Raw genomic sequence first — 20,378 nt, forward strand, 5'->3', positions numbered from 1 at the left:
AAATGAAAACAGTACGCTTACAGAAATTTAATACACACTCTATAATAAATATTTCTGTCCTCACTTTTAAAAATTCCTCTGATAAAAATATATATATATTCAAATAGACAATGGAAAGGAGATGGATGCATCTCAAAAGACTTCATAGACGAATCTGCATAAGTGCACCAGAGAGGTTGTTGTATTTTGTTGAATGGGATTGTTTAAAACAACATAGCTGCCATGTGTGAGTGTATTTGTTGTGTGTGTGTGTGTATATCTCTTTCCCAGAGATAAACTGCACATTACTTAACCGATGGCTTCTGGAGGCTTTTCATATTAAGCTGATTTGAGAATAGTCTCTCGCTCTTTCTCTTTTTTTATTTTTTCTCCTTTTTTAATTATAGCTAAATAGCAGTCCAGGCTCAGTCTCTCCAGAAGTCAAATAAAGTCTCATACCTCTGCATTTAAATAAGCGACACACAAATGAAATCCAGTTTGATTGTTCAAGCTACTGTACAAGAGGTCTTTTTAAAGATGTGTGTCCTTGCTTATCTCTATATGTGCATGTACAAGTGTGTGTGTGTATGTGTGTGTGTGTGTGTGTGTGTGTGTATGTGTGTGTGTGTGTGTCAGTGGGTATCCTTAGTTGACGCCAGGCCTATGGCTGTGCTTAGTCCGCTTGTTGAGCTGGTAAGGGACAATATCGAAGGGCTTGTGCTCAGTGAGCAGGTGTCCCCGTGGAAAGCGTTTCATGAAATGAGCTTCTCTCTGGTGCTGTTGCGTGCGTGTCGCCTTCCGTGGACGGCCCTTCCGTGTAAACGCCATGTACCAGCCTTTGTACTTGGCATTCTGCAGTGCTGTGTAGTTGTTCTCCAGGACGATCTCAGTGAAAATGCAGTCCTTGCCATGACCCTTCCTCTGGAACAGGGACAGCAAAACGTTCAGAGGACATCAAGTTAGAAACCTTTTATTCCGCTGCAATGGTTTTTATTGCATGGTGGAAGGTGGGAAAGAGACGTGCTCAGATCTTGTTAAAAATTCTAAACGGAGTCAAGAATTCAATGACAGTTATATTACTGTCTTATGCACATTGGCTTTAAATGAAAATGTATGAAAATGATATGAAGTAGGAGTGGAAAGGTATGAAAATTCACAGTGTACTAACTGTACAACCCAAATATCATGGTTTTTAGTATTTGGATAAAGGATTATGGTGCATGGAATACAAAAGTGCAGCAGTCATGTAAGTAACAAACCATTTTGTTAAGGAGTTTTACAAAACAATTATGTAAAATGTCTTGTACATATCTTTCTTTCTTTCTTTCTTTCTTTTTGTGATACTGATTTTTGTGATATTAATCATTTATTACTGTAGATTTTCCTATCATGGTATACCACACCAGTTTATTGTCACCCCATCATATTACATATATATAATAAATATACAATCAATGCAAAATTTGCACATTGTATCACATTAAAAAAAAAATTTTGCCTTACCCGTCCAATCAGCTTTCCTTTCTTGTTCATGCATATGTAGAAGCCTGTCTTAGCTCCACGGATACGAATCCGACTCCCAAATGTGTCGGTCTCTACAATCAGTTTAGCTGAAAATGTCAAATAAAACAATTACAAACAGGTTGTGTGTCTAGACAGATAAACAATCCTTATTATTATACTCTGAATCTAGTTGAATCCAAAATATTATAAAGTATGCATATATGGAAGAAGTAATTATTTTTCAGAGGAATTACAGAAGAACTTGTTTAACTCATTGTTTAACTCATAATTTCAACATCATAATTTTTTATAATGAAATGGAAATGAAAACGTGGGAGGCTTATCTATCACTTTCCATAAATTCTATCAAATTCAAATCTTATTCAGCAATTTCCACTTTCAAATATGAGTGGGCAAAAATGTATGTAGTGGTCTGTGATACAATGCAAGATTACACCTAGTTAAATTCAATACTGCTACAAAATTTGACATTGTGATTTTGCTTTACCAAGCTTTTTATTTATTTATTTAATCTTCATCACTTACCCAAAGGAAGACCGGTATACTGTGTATGTGAATTTACACTAAGCAGGGAAGTTTATAAGCCTGAGACATGGACATAAACTTCCTTTGGAGCTGAACCTCAGGGAGATCAGCAAAGCTGAGGACTTAAATAGTCGCATACAATAGCAGCAATATACAAATAAATGTATGTCGGTATGGATGTATTCTCAACGTGAACTGCTCTGTTTGTTCTTTTATATTATATAAAGCGATTACTCGGATCTCTATTGAATTTACTAAGAGGCTTAAGATATCTTAAATGACCACATTTGTCATGTTTGCGCCTTTCTTGTTCCTCATTGCTCCATCTTAATTCAACATGCATCTTCATTCGACATTATAGGCTTTTTAAAAATTATTATATATATATTTTTTGCAAATAACAAAATTTTGTTGCTGTTTGTTGTCTTAAAGAAGTTATGCAAATTTGCAATTTTATGGTTCCTTTATTTTTCTCCTAACATGGTCCTTTTGGAAATTTTGTTCTGAAAGAAAGCATCTAAGGGTTCCACCTGCGGGAAACTTAAGAACCATTTAAAGCGTTATAGCGCATAAGTCTTTTACTGATTCTCCATTTTGATTCTTTCTGACTGGCTTTTTTCTTCTTCCTTATGTCGGTGTGCGCGCGCGCGTGTGCTCGTGGTGCGTTGGCAAATTCGTATGAAAGTAGGTATGACTGGTGACGAATGGTTAAAAAGGTGACGGTGGCGGGCGAGGCTCGCTGTCTCAAGCTTTTTATCACTTTACTTACGAAACTTCACTTTACTTACGAAATCCAACCAAATGGCGTTCACAGGTTAGAGTTCATACGAAGTGCGCGTGACAGGTGGTGACGTGAGCGCGCGCTCTGCTCTGTCTGTTTACCTCAGAAAGACAAAATGGGAGAAACACAAGGGGCTAATATGATGACGCTGACCTCAGCCCATGTCTTTATATCTTAAAAGTAGCGTGTACTTTTACTTTGAGTTGTAAAACGACGAAAATGACTCATAAAACGAAAAAAAAAGCAGACGAAGTGGAAAGTTTAACCGTCTGTTTTGGTTGGAGACAAAGTTAAAACAGCTGTATTACAGCAGCTATAAAACTTGACATAATCATTTTCTTAAAAAAAAACAAAAAAAAAAAACACTTATATTTTACATCAAATTTCATTCGTATTTCATCATATCAATGAACCACTTCCACGAATATAACCTAGCTATTTTCATTAGCACATTATAACCTACATGCTAGGAAGCTCATGCTAACATTGTCTTTTTATGGATAAAACCATATAGGCCTACATGTTTTTTTTTGTGTTTTTTTTTTTCTTACACAATTTCAAGACACAAAGGTTTGTCTCAAGGTTAGAAAATTATTCGTCTTTCCATCCTCCAGCTCCATTTTTGTTCGACAGAGAGCTGGTCAGGAAATGTTTAGCCAAGAAGGTACAGAGGTAAGATGAGTAACTGATGTATTTTCCAGACTGAGCCGGGTTTTCCCAAGATCCCACACATTCACAACCATATATATGACATTTCAAAATATGCAGTCTACTTTATAGCTAAGTCCTTTGGGACAAATTAGGATAAACTTCGGCCTGTTTTTTTTAAAGTCAAGATTTAATATATTGAAGACTAATTAGGGAATGTTTAACCCTGCTACTCCAATAGGTCAATTACGAGCGTAAAGATGAAGACAGACATCCTTTATATTTGCTAGTTTGGAAAGTATTAGCCGATATATCACACTGCTAAGGTGCCCTATGTCAAGTCAATGTGAAAGAAAATTTTACAGTAATTTATTGGCAGCAGTTAAATACTTAACGGTTAAAAATGACTAAACAACTGTAAAACATGTTTACAGTAAAGTACAGTAGTACTTATGAACATTTGCTCATTTGGCTGATGCTTTAAAAAAAAAAAAAAAACTTGCAATGGATGCAGGATACAACTAAACCAAATCTTACAAGTCAGTACTCAATGACCCAACCATGGCTGTTTGACAATGCTGGGATTCAAACATACAACCTTTTGATCTGTCGCTCAAAGCCTAAACCAATAATTGAGCCAACCATTGATTCAAGCACTTCTACTACTGAATTAGCGTGCACTAAAAGCTTGCACTGACACAACTTTCAACTCAGTTGTGTCTTGCATCAATAATATTTAGCATAGTGCCATTGCATGTTTTTAGCTTAATAAGTAGGCAACTATAGAAATAAAGGTGCCAAACGGTACGTTTCCTTGTTGTTGATTTGGTACCACCAAGCGTGCATGTTTTGTACACATTTATTACTTAGGAATGCGCACGTGGTGCCTTTAATTCGCTTTTACAGTGGTGGACCTTAAATTATTTTGAAATGTTTCCAGGTTAAATGTGTATTCTAAAGGTACCAAAGATGTACGCTTGATGGTACCACCCCAGGGATACGGAAAAGTACAGTTTGGTAACTTTAAGACATTGAGAGAGTGTAGTTCAATATGTTAAGTACTAAAGCCATTCATTATCAGACTTCTAACAAACCTACATGTCAAATTAAAGAAGGTTTTAGCCAGAGGTCCAGATTATATTTTAATTAGGGAATGATTAGTATAGGGCCATTTCATGGTTTCAAGCCAAATAAGGTATATTGGCTACAATTGCAAGTTCGCCTCATATATAGCTACACTCTCAGGAAAAAATGTATACTAAACTGTATATTTTCCTTGAAGCTGGGGTGGTACCCTCAAGGTTACACACTTCGTAGCTTTAGTGGGTATCTTTTACCTATAAAGGTGCATGTATTGTACCTCTGAAGCTTTGCTCTAAAAACTAATTACAGTCCATTTACACACCTTAAATCATTTAAAAAGCTACACTATATCTATATTTCCAGATGAAAGTTACGTAGGTACAAAAGATTTACCCTAGGGGTACCACCTCAGCAACAAGGACAGGTACAATTTAGCGTGTACTAAAATTTGGTCCATGTAAATATATTTGTATATTTATAGGTAAAATATGGAAAATCATATTTAATGATCTACCCACAGAAACCAAGCCTGTTACACTGTGTTAAAAGTTTTGACACATTTTAATTAACAGCACATTTAATAGTTTTCTATATCTTATTAACAGCACTTTTCTAATTTTTATTGTAAATCTGGTTGCTTCAGGTTGTCATTATTTAGGTAGTGCTTGTATTAATTAGCTGTACATTAGGAAATTAACAACTTCACTATCACCGAACATAATTTTAAACCAACGCAATGTAATTAGGCTTTTAATTGTAAAAACCAAGTTATAACTATAACACCTAATAATAGTAGCAATATATATGGGGGGTTACTAGATCACTATTTGATAATTTTAGCCATTACAGTTAGTCTGTATGTTAACGAGTGTAATTTAATTTATTGGTGAGTTTCAGGTTTAATAGATAGTCAATTAGGGAAAACTTAAAATATGTTAATCGGGGGCGTGTTTAGTCTAATGTATGCTGATTAGAGTAGATTTTCTTCATGTTTTTATTTTTCTTCATTTTAAACTACTTGTAAATTGCTTTTCTGGTGTTGAAGGAGGACTTTTTTGCTGCTCTTACCGTGCACGTCTCCGTCCTCGCCGTTAGCCACAACTCTCTTATTGCTCAGCACCTGCACGTGTCTGCCGCTCGTGCGACTGTACAGCTGGTAGGTGCGCGTCAACCGGCGGCTCGTGCGATCCGACAAGCGGCTGTGCTCGGTCACGTGTTGCTTGAAGTTCGGCACGGACACGGAGTGCAGGCCTGCCGCCGTCTGAGGAAACAAAAACACGCGTAAAAAAATAATAAGAGGCTATAACATGCTATTCAGTGATTTGCATTTATTATTCAACAACCATAGACGACAGAGAGGGAAAAAAAACACCAACAGAATGCACAGTGTTAAACCTGTGTGGTGTTTATAGGCTAATTCCAGATAAAGATTACGGATTAAATGTACTAATTCAGTGATGAATGATAATTTATTTACATTAAAACCATCAAAGCATTATGCATTAATTTGCTCTAGGGGGCAACTCCTGTGATGCATACACAGCTATAGGCCTACTGTAGGATTGATCCGGAATGTCACACTGTTTTGACACTATAGTGCAGGATTATGCGGTTTGAGATGTAGGCCTGGTAGCTAGGAGGGCGCTTTTGGACAGATGTCATGCCTCTTATGGGCTGTTTTAACACGAGTGATCTTTCACCCATCTCTCCATGCACCGTTTCTCTCAACGATTCCTTTTTCATTTCAGCCATACGTCCTACCCACATGCTATTACCATTACCTTTAGGGCATTGGGGGTGGGGGGGTGTTACTCCTTTTCAAGATGTTTGATGTAAGAAACGTTTATTGGACTCACACACCAGCACAGAATTAATGCACAAAATATAGGCTCGGTTCCGTGGACGCTTACAGTGACAGTTGCAGTGTATAAACCCAGAGTGAAAGTATTTTAAATATTTTTAAATATTGCAATACTTTATTAAGCCTGTACAGCCTAAAGAAAAATAAACGCACACTTACCTGCGTGTAAAAGATTAGCGTCATGAATTGGATTAACCTGAAAAAACAACAAACAAACAAACAAAACAAAAACCCCCCAAAAAAACAAACAAAAAAAAAAAACAAAAACCAGGCACGATTGTTAATTGGCGCAGATAATATTTCTATGTATTATTTGGTAAACACAATTGAACAAACAAACAAACAAACAAAGACATGAGATTTACTTACAGGTAACCCCATTTAGAAGATTTCAGCTTCATTGTGAGATTCTGCAAACGCTTGCGTCTGTCTCCTGATTTAAATCCTTCATGAGTTCCCTGTTTCTGAGGGGACAGAGTTGGTCCCGATGGAATTGTGCTCTAAAAATAGATCCCGTTGCTGATCAACTACAAATTAAGTTGAATTGAACAGCTCAGATTTTTAAATTTTAATTTTTTTACATACAGTCTATTGATGGAGATCCATAATTCCCTCAGAAATAACTCTTCTTCCACCATATAAGTGGACAATCCAAACAAAACAAAACAAAACAAAGTTATTCCAGAGCATTCAAGCGGATTTTAGGACTGTACCTGCACCCCATACTGCAGGCAGTGTGAATCAGTGATCTGATTCGTATTAACAACTTGGAGAAAAAACTACACTGGGAAAAATCTTATCCGCTCTCCGGGAGACGCGCTTGCATCCAAATTCATGCACCAACGTGTGCATTATTTCAGTTGTTCTTATTTTCTCGTGGTCATAAGGTCATATCAGTCACAAGGAAAAACATGTCAGAGTCACTTCTGAACTTTTTTTTTTTTTTAAAAGGAAAGATCCACTTGCAACCGCTTTGAGTTCAAAGTGAAATGATGCGCCAGGAGTCGGCTTCTCATCCCGCAGTTTATCCCGCAGTGAAGTGCGGCTCTGACCAGCCTCCCCGCTGCATTTAAGTTCCGACACTGAACACACACACACACACACACACACACACACACACACGCAAAGACAGGAGGAGCAAAGGCAAAGTCACGTCTAAAACCGTCAAAGTGCACTGTTTTCATGCCATTTAATGCAGTTATGTGCAGTTTTGGATGCGAATGTCTCAGTTATAAACTGTCACCTATATCAAGTAATACACTACATATTATGGCGCTCACAACATGCAGTTTTCGATACAGCACACCTCCCTGCTGTTGGACTAAACTCTAGGCTAATGTCAAAATGGATTGTCAACTAAGATATTACATCATAAGTGTCATGCAAAAGCTAGAGCAAGCTGTGTTTTACAGAGTAGAGAATTATGTAGTTTAGGAGGAAAATACAATGAATTTATAAGTGATTCAACTAATCAGTTAAAGACATGTAAAAACCTATGGACAGTAACGAACTGAAGGAAAACTTAAACAACATAAAAAGTTTTACTAAGGTGTTGGACATCCAGGAGCCACCAGAACAGCTTCAGTGTGTCTACAAGTCTCTGGAATTGTACTGGAGCGATCCAGAAGATATTCCATCAATTAATGTTTGGATAATGGTGGTGGAGAATGTGGTCCAGCACGTTGCTCTAAAATCTCCCATAGTTGATCAGTTTGGTTGATATCTGGTAAAGGCCATAGCATGCGACTTACATAATTTTCGTCTTCATTAGATGGGGGCGGAGTCATCCTGGAGTGGACCAGACCCATCAGGGTAGAAATGTATCATCATAGGATAAATACAAGGAGTGTTTTACTCTATAACTACTTGACGCCTTAGTCAGAGATAGACTGTGTGAATCTACAGTCTGGGCTAGAAATAAATCAGCTCCGGCCTTTACTTCATGTCTGTATTACTTCACATTACTTTATGTCGAAGTCTGACAGGTGTCATATTTATGCCATAATACTACTAAGAACTGTTTCTATTGTAATTCCTTTTTAAAATCTGGCAAGTAGGTTTTTTTTTTTTTTTTTTATCATTCCTTAACAGCAAGTAAAAACATTATTTCATGGCCCCTGTAGAATCAAATCTGGATTTGTAACGTTCATCCTGGATCTGTACCTATAACTTAAACCAGAACAATGGAAAACATGTGCTATGAATCAGCTCCCATTCTTTAGAGCGTAAATATGTAGTTTAATACCGTTAATCTTAATATCAGTCTGTGTAGATGTAGCAAATATATTGCTTGTACGTAGAGACGTTTAATGACAGTAACATATGGGATGCATCTTTTTCAGTCCTTGTCTAGAGGAAGTCCCTTACAGTTATTCACCTTATATATCAGCACTTAGGAGCATCAAATGTAAATATTTATTATTAATACTATAAAATTATATAGATATTAATAACACCTAAATAAAAAGAGGGAAACCGGGATATGGTTCACTATAGGTACTACAAATTCCTGTCTAAAACCTTGGCTCCCACGTCCCACTCGAGATGCAATAGGGAACTTTTCACACCTTTGCGCTCATATAGGAATGGCAGAGCAGCTGTTCTCTGGTATAGAAAATGTAATTATTGGTGTTCATTCACATTACCCCTATAAATCAGTCTTTAGAGAGTGAGAATGATCCTGCGTGATTAGTTCCAGAGGGAAAATAATTTTCTGCCACCTGGAACAGCTCAGTGCACTAGTTAGAAAAATCTCACCTCAGACCATGCATTAGCCTACATTCAAGGTGCGGTTATAGAGATTTTCACCCTCATTTGGCATTAGGATGTTTTTTTTGTTGTTGTTGTTGTTGTTGTTTTTTTGGTTTAGTGCCTACTTCATACAAATAATGAAAACAATTTTTTCTAATAATGATTAAATGCTTGAAAATAGTCAGAATGACTTAGCTACCAGCACTGATATATCCACAGTTCCCCCTTGGACAACATATATTTTTTCCTTTGAGCCCTTACCGCCGTCTCAAGATAATAAAAATTTCAGATACAAAAGTTTATAGCTCTTTCTCTCGCTTCCTCTCTCACCATCCCTCTTGTTCCCAGTCATTTGTGGTTAAGTGGCAACGATAATTCAATAGTGGTTAACCAAAAATCATGTCTTGTCAAGTGGCTTGGTTGTGTCTTTTCACATGTTCTTTCCACTAACGAACTCTCATATTAGTGGATCTGGCTGGCTCTGAGCGGCTGTGCTGTCTGAAGTCTGCTCATTGAGGTTTTGACACCAAGCCAAACACTGCCCTTGTTCTCCATCACTATGTTTCTCTCGGGATCCCCATAGACTGCGCTGGTATTCCCATTTTCTCTCCTTTCAGTACAAGGGTTAGTATCAACGCAGTTTGAATACACCATCACCACTGACAGTAGAGCATGAAAGAGAGACAGAGGTGTTGGCTTTATGATTCTTAGAGGAAATTCAGAGTGACTGAATGTCTGAAACAGCTAAGATAGACTCCTTTTCTTCCTTTAGAGGCTGCGAAGACTGAACAAAGATTAGAAGAATTTTCCCCAGATAAGAGTAGCCATGAGAACTTTTAGTTCATGCCTTGTCTTTAGCAAGGCATGATTTATGACATAAAGTTTTAAAGCTCAAAATCATTTGAAATTCATGAAGATAATGCAGTTATTTAGTCATCAGCAGTACTACAGACCTGCTTAGAAATACTTAGAAATTGTGTAGATTATTCGGAGCAAAAAAAAAGAGCTGACAACTAAATAACACCTTATTATTATAGTGTGGCTCCTTAAGATCAAGTGTTAGCTATGTATAAACTTAATACTATGATGAGATATGTAAATCGACTCCAGCCTAATAAAAATGTGACAAATAAGCTATAACTGCATCCTGCAATGAATTAGCACACAACGATTTTGGTTAGCACTATCCTTTCCCATCACTAGGTAATGATTTAGCCATTTCAAGAATTGCATCCAAGCTCAGTCTGAGATCACTGAAATTGTCACAGAGCTTTGCATTGTAAAGCCATTGTTCCAACTTGGCTCATGGGAGTAAGGAGTCATTCAATTTTCATACATTAAGACAAGGTAGCAGACATCACACACATCAGTATGCAGACAAAAAAAGACTTGAACACACACACACACACACACACACACACACACACACACACACACACACACACACACACACAAATGGCAGATAACTTGCTCATAATGAATAGGGGTAGAAAAATCATTTCCCAGACAAATCAGCCCCAGACAAGCAGATTAGGTTTAGGACAAGCAGGTTCAACATCCAGGGAAAGAAAATAAAACATACTTTATATAGATAAATACAAACATTTTGTTTGGTATATACATTTGTTTAAATGATGCTGTACCTATAGTGCATGCTTCTGAAACTCACCACCTGCTGCACTACACACAACAGTTGATGAGAGATCTGGCTGATGGTAGAACGATTATTATTCGGCACTTTAATTGCCATATACAGAAAAATCAGAAACATAGAACTATGTGGAAATACTGACAAAACCAAGATGAAACAAATCTGTAATGTTTGCCAACAACTTGGGGACTTTTTGTCGGTGTTGCAAATGCGATGTACTACACTAAAAACTTCATCAGAAGAGGATCATGAAATGGCTACACAGTCAAACTTTAACTACAGGGCCATATGTTATTACATTGTTAGCTACCAGCCTTTAGTATGATCACTTAGGTTTAAAATCATTAAGACTGCTCAAGCATACTAGAGCTTCCACTTGCTCATTGGGCTAGCTAATGGATTTATTTTTCTGCCCACCCCTGAATGAAGAAAAAAAAAAAAAACCTAAACCTAGTGATGATCATGGGTATTTATGAATTGAATGTGCATGACAGTTTAGTGCTTCTGATTTAGGTAATGAATCAGAACTTCGTGATGCTGAGGTAAAAAACGTTTACTTAAGACAGCTGCTAGCGGTAGCTCATCCCGTTCACTCCAAATGTTTCCCTTGACTCCTATGCACTGTTCCTCTGAACACACTCTGATTTACTGTCTTGTAAACACATAGGAAGTAGCATTGAAAACGCTTTAACAAAGTCAATAAAAGCAGATACCATTCCCGGTTTTGGAGTTAGATGTGACTCCTCCCATCCACTACCACTCTGCAAGTGAGTGCGCACACGCACACACACACACACACACACACACACACACACACTTGTAAGCCACCCTCACTTTCTTACTCTCCTCTGCTCCCCCTTTCTTATAGTTTTGGGTTTAGGGCAGATTTGGGTGATTACTTTAGCAGGTCTACCTGCAAGTTTGCTTTGAGTCTTTTCTTTTTCATCTGGGTGCAGAAAAGTGGCCCCTGGTGTCTAAACAGCTGTGTAGACCTAGCTGGGGGGAAAAAGCACAAAAAGAGGGCCGAAAAGAAAGATTGGAAATTCAATGGGCCATAGGGACTTTTCTCTCGTTCTCCTTCTCTCTCTCTCTCTCTTTCTCTCTCTTGTCCACTTTAACTCAGACTTAAATCCTGTCTTTTGTGTGTTTGTTTATTTCTCCTTTCATATCTTTCCCCGTTCTCTGTTTCTCTCGATCACATCACCACTGAATATTGCCTTCACTGCTTTTACAGGGCTGTTACCAAAGCCAAAGCCTCCCACCACCACCTCTCTCTCTCTCTCTCTCTCTCTCTCTCTCTCTTCTGTCTCTCACATCTGAAAGTCTGGAGAGAAATAATCATTTTAAATATGAACTGTTTTTATTCCAGGTGCTTAATCGATTGGGGGCCCTTGCATATGATCGCATTTCTGGTCCTTTTCAAATTCTATCTACGGATTCCAGCAAGAGCCTGCAATTCGAATAAGAAAGCAGTGGGCTTGCCATTTGCTTGAAGTTGTGGGCGGCCGTTGTGGTCCATACACAGATGGACCTTGGTGCAGGGTGAGCTAAACTGTTGTCCATCCGTCCTGCTGCAAGGGGGAGCGGGCGGCAAGGTTAAAATCTTCATAAGGCATACATGGGGGTGGGATGGAATTTGCTCTGGAGCAGGTCACTGCTACCTTGTCACTGCCTGCTATATCATCTTTCCTCCTCTGAGGAAAGAAGCTCAAAGAGGGCTGGAGATGAAAAAGGCAGCTCTCGGCTCTCATATTTTGGTGGTTCAAATGCCAACATTTTTTTGTCAGTAGCTTTAGCGCTGAGAGACAGATATCGATTGACATGTAACCTGGAATCTCCTTTGAAACCAAACCAAGACATTTTATCTCTGCTGTATGAAATGTATTTTTAAAAAATGTGCAAATTAAATGTGTAATGTCTTATTGTGGTTCTTTTGTTGGCAGTTACAGTTGGAAGATACAGTACATGCATCTTTACCTTTCAGGTCATTGTTATGTCATCATTTTTTAAATCAACCGTTATTCTGCTTTATCACTGAAGGACCTAGTTATTAATAATAATTATGAACTTAATAATTCAGAGTAGTTATTTAATAATACAGCTTAATATTAATACTTCCTATAGTTCCAGAAGCCCTTGATCCAGCTGATATATTACTTCTTGTATCTCAACAAACTACACAGTGCGTACTACACAGTCCCTCAGGATTTTGTGTACTACACAGTCCCTCCAGTATTTAGAGATTTTGTGATTGCAGAAATTAATGCAAAATCAAGCAAATTGTAATATTCTGAAGAGCTTGCAATTTTTCAAAATTACCGCAGATTTTCTGCAGATTTGGGCCAAGACGCATCACGTGACGACATCTCAATTCATGTTCCTTGAACATGACTAGAGCTAAAAAGGTCTCTTTTACCAACAAATATCACTGCTAAACAGCGTGCAAAACAATCCTGTACATTTACAATCTCGCCAATTGTAGTACAAACGCACAAAAAACACTGCAAATTACATCACAAATTTTGAACAGACTGACTACACCAGATTTTTTTTTTCCAATTGCTAGTGTTACTGGTGAAGTACATGCTCTGTAAGTGCACTAAAATACTTCTCGGTTTGATATTCATGTAAACGTTTTAAAGGTGCTGTACACAAGCATAAAATTTCGAAGTGGAGTCCTGCGTGCATTTATGATTAATTTTTTTATTACAGTACTGGAATTCATAACACATAATTATCAGTTATTATATAAGTAATATAAGCTAATATGAGTTATTATATTTAGAAATGTTAATAGTTATTTGCCAGTTTGATTCGTCACTTAATTTGAATTTAATCCAAAGTTCAACAACTCAAAAGCAAGTAAGCCTTATAAATAATGTCAACTTGAATCTAATGACAACGTTAATAAATATGTGCTCTGTGAGTGGATTTTTCAGGAATAAGAAGCTCTATGACTTATGAATGGCAAATAAATTAGCAAAATATGATTGTACACTCATCTGTGCTGAGCATGTTCATTGAACTCTTTGTACAGTTAAAGGGGTCCTTGGCTGCTATACATCTAAGAACGCTTGTTTTATAGAACTTGTACTACACTGTTTTAATTTAGATTTTTTATGTAAAATCATAATTAGGTTAAAATCTCATAATCTCAAATACACAGCACAGATCAGAGGAGCCCTGGAATAGGGAATGTTTTCTGTTTCACAGAGCTTTCCTGAAAAGTTACGACACATATCAAGAGATTAAGTGGAGAGAGGATGGTGGGCGTGTGTGTGTGTGTGTGTGCATGTGTGCTTGCATGCCGGCACGCAAAACAAAGCGAGAAAGCAGAGAAGGAGTTGGCTGGGCAGAGTTTCAGAGGAAAGTCATGTCTTCAGAGGAAGAGAGAGGGAGCGGAGAATGTGGTGTTGAGAGTGGTACTGTTTGCTTAGTCCCCATCAAAGCCAGGTCTAATTATTTTACCATGCGCAGGTTCAGCTAGTGCTGAGTGCTGGGGCTTCTGCTTTTACAACTTTAACCCCACACTGGTCTCATGGCTCTTCCCCAGTGATTGCTCAGAAGTGTCCTACCTACAATCGGTAGTAGTGATGGTTCTGTTATTTCCAATATAGAGAAGCAAGTTGAATGATCTATCAAATTACATTAGATTTTTTTTAAAAAAGCAAATCACTATCTGGCAAGAAGGACAACACACACATACAAACACACAAAAATTTTCAGTAATCACTTCTAAATCAGGGCTGTGGTGGATGCTGAGATTACGAATACATGCTGGATGAGACCTACAAAAATGACTTTGAAAAACTTCTTCTCAGTGTGGGTTTTGTGTGTGTAATATGCATCCATGTTGGTTACTAGCTTGATCCAAACAGCCACAAAGTAGTCAAATATATTATAGCTGTTTTGTAGTAAAGAACACACACATGCACTATGGACCTACACCCACATTCTGACACTCTGACACCTTGATCAGCAAACCTCCCTGCACCTCCCAGTATCCTACGTTGGGTCAGTTTTGCTGCAGCTGTAAAAGACGCTGTAAAAAAAATCAGCCATTGCATCATGGAAACAGGAGTGTGCTCGTGCATAGGTGACCTGGGGAACCAATTACTCCTCCAATATGTACACATGTGCGTGTGTGTGTGGGTGAGAGGTTAAATGGGATCCTGACTTTTGCTGTGACCCTTGTCTGGGAGGAAGTCCACCGTGAGACACTTAAGACCACCAAGTGTAGACACCCTGAAATACTCTACCCAGGATCTCCATCCTATTTCTCCTATCCATGACCTTATACAGGTATTATACATGACATATTAAAGGAAATACTGGCAGCTCTATGCTGTGAAAGGCATTGCGCTGGTAAGGTTTGGATCGACTTGTTCTCTTATAGGGAAGGGTCACTGCAAAATCAATATAAAGTTTGTCTGACTGATCACCTTTATCCTATCATGAAACAGTTCAGTCATGATGGGAATGGTCTCTTCAAGGGTTACCCCATCCCCATCCGAAGGCATGAGGGCTCACTGAATGGTTTGCTGAGTATGGAATATGCTATTATTCTTGCAGTCAACAGATCTTAACCCAATGTATCACCTATTGGTTGATTTTGGAGTGATGTGTTAGACAGCACTCTCCACCACCATCATCAAAGCATGAACTGAAGGAATTATTATTATTATTATTATTATTATTTTTAAGAATGGTGTTCATTGCTCCAGTACACTTCCAGAGACTTATAGAATCTATACCAAGGTGCATTGAAGCTGTTCTTGGTGGCTTGTGGTGGCATTACTAATACTTTGTTCACTTGTCCTTCAATATACATTTCACCATAGTACACAAACTGAAACCAGCTGATTTCCAATTTCACCTGGGTTCACGTCCTACCACGTCAGAAACACTTTGCTTTCACAAGAAGGATTTTTGCCTGAAATGTCCTCTTTCTCTGGAAACTGTCCTGAAAATATACTGCATCTGCATTATTACTACAGCTACCGTATTATGAATTATATTGCAGTTACTCCCTGTAAAAGTTTCTGAAAGCTTTTATTTCACTAAATTGTGTAGTAAATCATTATAGAGTATATGATTGTGATTCCATTAATAGGTATGCTGAATACATTCGTCTGTCTGGTTCAGAGAGATGCCTTGAATGCTTTTAGGGAGGCACTGTTGGACATTAGAATGTGAGACTCAGAAGATCAGTGCATTCCAGGAGCATTTCTGTCCCTCTTCAGATGTCCGTCATCTCCGTTATCTGTACACACACACACACATACACACACACACGCACAGACACATACATGCACACACAGTGTCATTCAGCAAGAACAGTTTGGGACTGTCGATGTGTTAATCACAGAAGAATGTGCACACAGAGATAGTGTTCCATTGTAATTTTAACATAGCTGACATGACAGGAAGTTGTAGATTCATGTTCAGATATTTTATTAAAACATGATGTAAATGGTCTCTAAAACATAACGTATAACAAAACAATAAACGGGATATAGGCAGAGGTCAAGACACAAACACATGAAGAACACATGGTCAAGGGAAATCTAAAATTAAGAGTCAAGAGAAAGTCCTAAAGAGATTACTTGAGATGAGCTGTAGGTGTCTGTGATTAGTGGGAGGCTGGCTAGAATTTGGGTGTGGGAGACCTCTGGAGTGTGGGAGGTATATTGCAGTGATTTTCTCCCTGTGTTGTGAACTCAGGTTTAACCACATGTACAAGAACATAAAACAGATGCCCTCACAAGGATTCATAAAGGAAATCATGAACCTTATTGTTCTTCCACCAACCTGTGTATATATCACCCATTTGTTGGGAGATCATGGAAGACATCACCAGAGCTAAGAGTGACAGTGCATGTCAGCGCTAAAAAACCCCCCCAAACAAACAAATAAACAAACAAACAAACAAAAAACAGCCATTCAGTCAAAAGAATTGTCCGTAGAGCTCCAAGTGTCTCGAGGCACAGATCTGAGGAAGTGCACAGAAAAGCTTGTGCAGTTTTGAAGGCCCTGATGAACAAAGAGGCTCGCATAATTTTAAAATAAAAAAAAAAGCTTTCACCCTCCAAGACTATTCATAGAGCTGGCCACTTAGCCAAATTAAACAACATACAGGAAAGAAAGGCTTTAGTCAGGGAGGTGAACAAGAACATAATGGTCACTTGGATGGAACATGCCAGAAAGACAACCATTTGTGCACCACTCCACCAATCAGGTAGATTGATATTGTAAGATTTTGATAGATGTGGTAGATATGATAGATTTTGGCAAAATGGAAGCCATCAGTGAAAGGAAAATGACAACTCCCTTAGACTGCTCATCGCCTGGCCAATTCCATCCTTTCTGAAGCATGGTGGTGATGGCACCATGCTGTGGTGGCTTTTTAACAGCAGAGACAGGGACCTAGATCTGCACTTCGGTCTGAATGAGTGTGCGGTTGTGCTGCGTGTGCCCTGTGATGGACTAGGATCCCATCCAGGGTGTATTCCTACCTCACGCCACTGACCTACTGAAGATGAATGAATGATCGGTGGCTTTGGTTTGTTATTGTTGGAGCAAAATAAGGTTTGGGTCGACCACAATAAAACACTTATACATAGTGAAATAAAAACAGGTCTTGGTAGTGCACTCAGACTGTTGGACCCACTGTAGCTGTAGTTGAGATTTGATGTAGACTTTTCTGGAGCCATGGAAGCTCTGTAAAATATTCCAAACATGTTCATCTAAACAGTGGCGATAGCGGCAGGCCAGGTTTCTGTGGCATGCTGTTTGGGTGCTGAAAAGCACCTCCGTGTTATATGCCAGTGCTCTCTCACATGTTCAGATTGTGATTTTGACAAGGACTGTGTGTGTGTGTGAGAGAGAGAGACTGTGCATGTGTGCCTTTCAGGGTAAGGAGCTGATGCATTTGATATGGGGCTCAGTGGATGCTTGACAGGATCTGTCAGTTGTGCTGTGTGTATATATGCATGTTATGTGTACTGAGTAGGACTTCTGGTCCAGCAGTATACTTGTATGCCTGCATACCATGATAACGTAAATCTGAAAAGATTATGTTGTTGAAAAACAAAACAAAACACTGGTTTCAATCTACCTTCTTGGATCAGATCTGTTGGATAGGTTCTAGCTCAGTATAATTGAACTAATACCCGATAGTATAGAGACTATATTGGTCCAGAACCCAAATATTTCACATCACCAGCCCTGTTTCCAGCGATCCACATTTCTACACTCTTAGAATTAAATGTTAAATTAACCATCCTTGGATTGTCCATTTAGGGGAACCTTTAAATGTGTTATGTATTATCTTACTACGGAGTGTTCACAATTGAGAAATGGTTCCAGGGAGAACTCTTTTAGGAAGCTAAGAATGCAAAAGAATTATCCAAAAGAACTTGAAGAATCCTTGAAGTGTTATATTTTAAGTGTACAGTATTCAGTTCCAACCCTAATCTCACAGTAGAATTTCTAGACAAAAAAAAAAAAAAAAAAAACCCACACAAAAACAAAATAGCAAATATGACACGTTTTATAATAAATCATTTCTATTGGCACATTTCTATTGACTTCCATTGATGCATACTGCAGTTTGCAGCTCATTCTCACACGGTTTCCCATGAAGCTTTTCAGATTGATGATATCTGATAAAATGGGTCAGGAATGCCCATCTGTCTTCACTGTCTCAGACATTGCTGCTACTGACTACGCATTTGGTGTGTGAAGTGTAGAATTTCAGTAGGAATCTGCTTTATTTTTATTGGGTCTTAAAATTGATCTATTTAAAATCCTGTATATTCTGTCTTTTAATAATGCACTTTACCTTGTCTTCTAGGGTTAAGTGCATTATTATTTTGTACTTTGCAATTGTGATTTTAAAAAAATAATAATAAATGTAACAAATATTGAAAACAAAAGTACTGATTTAATTATATTCAGAAAAATTACCGTTACAGTATATACCATGTATTCAAGTACTGTGACGAAAGTATGACATATAACCATATATTTTACCCCACATTTTTTGTATATAAAGTAACATGGCAGGTATAAAAAGCCTTTTAGCATTTAGTTAATTATCAATGTTCCAGACAGTTCTATATAATTAGCAAGAAAGTTAGTAGCAGTAGTTAAACAGTAGCATTTAGTTTAAACATTCTTATAGATGCAGCTATTCTGCCATCTAGTGGTGTAATCCATAAATTTATGCTCATCACCTGAATCTAAAAAAAACATTATGCATATACATATACATTCTTGTCTACTCAATATCTGAGGCAGCCTATTGAAGAATTTTCTGGTTAAATCAGTATGTCCATGCTTATTCTGCCATTCATGCTTATTAAGTTCTTGATATTCAGTCATAGCTCTCCATAGCTCCTATGTATAGTGATCTGTGACTAACTCACAAAATGTATACACAGTTAGTTTTTATAAGTATTAGTATACAGTTTGTATTAATGTAGACAATAAGTATATCGATATATGCATTAATGTAGTTTGATGCAACTGTGCTGGTCCTGTTTTATTAAATACAAACATAAAGGGAACCTTATGATTAACTTTTGCAAGGCAGGCAAATGCTTGAAACAAAAAGTACTATGTTGAGGGATGAACACAGGACAGTCTTTATGATTACAGCAGCAGTTCTTAGATGATGCAAATAATCTATGGAATTCTGCCAAAACAGGCACAAATCTAACTTTATATATAACTTTTGCTTTTGATAATTAAGAAAATTTAAGTAGAAATTTTATACTCAACATCACCTACTTGCTTGGGGAGTAATGGAATACATGTAACGGCGTTACGTAATGAGGATACAAAAAACTGGTAGCTGTAATCCATTACAGTTATGTCAAAAAACTAAGTAATCAGATTACAGGTACATTTTTGTAAAAAATAGGAATAATATCAGGATTACATTTATTTATTTTTTTTTCATTTAAAACCAAAGAAATTAATCTATTGACATAACACAATATAGACAGCTGCTTGATTATAGTTCTGGTTCTCTCTTTGCCAGTCGTGATTCACATGAGCAACCTTCTGGTGCATGAGCAAATAATTTTTTCGGTAGAAATTTGGTAGAAATGAACACAAATTGTTCTCTGAAATGCTTTTGTTAGGGTGACCACATGTCCTCTTTTTCAGACCTTAAAAAAAGCGCTGGCCGGGATTTTTATTTGAGAAAATGTGTGCACATTTTTGCATTGCTTTAACCCCCCTTAATTCCCACCTTGCAGCAACTATTGGCCAAATTCCTGCCTCTCAACCATTAGCCTACTCTCAGCAAACATGCGAAGGTGAAGCGCTGTCGTGTACGGAGTCAAATGTGTGAATGATGGCAGAAGGTACAGTCGTGGCATATAATATTTTATTTTATTTCATGGACAATGTAGGAATTTATATATATATATATGATGCTAATAGTGTGTCTTTGACAGTGTATTAAAATATTAAAATCTGCATTCATAGTAGCACTGTTTTGAACACTATTAAGTGAACACTATTTGGGAAACCAGAATATGGTCACCCAAACTTTTGAGATGTAA

The 20,378-nt window shown here is 37.7% G+C and overlaps 1 protein-coding gene across 1 annotated transcript; it reads right to left on the reverse strand.

The window, feature by feature from the left end:
- Positions 1-200: 200 nt before the first annotated feature.
- fgf8b (fibroblast growth factor 8b) lies at positions 201-7,690 on the reverse strand. The gene is made up of 5 exons (XM_053616163.1): positions 6,771-7,690; positions 6,551-6,597; positions 5,609-5,791; positions 1,483-1,589; positions 201-900 (listed from the first exon to the last, which is right to left on the reverse strand). The coding sequence occupies exons 1-5, from the start codon at positions 6,800-6,802 to the stop codon at positions 625-627; spliced, it is 645 nt and encodes a 214-aa protein (XP_053472138.1). The 5' UTR covers positions 6,803-7,690; the 3' UTR covers positions 201-624.
- Between the last annotated feature and the right edge of the window lie 12,688 nt (positions 7,691-20,378).

Source organism: Ictalurus furcatus, chromosome 26 (genome assembly GCF_023375685.1).
Source record: "Ictalurus furcatus strain D&B chromosome 26, Billie_1.0, whole genome shotgun sequence".
In the NCBI taxonomy this organism is placed as follows: domain Eukaryota; kingdom Metazoa; phylum Chordata; class Actinopteri; order Siluriformes; family Ictaluridae; genus Ictalurus; species Ictalurus furcatus.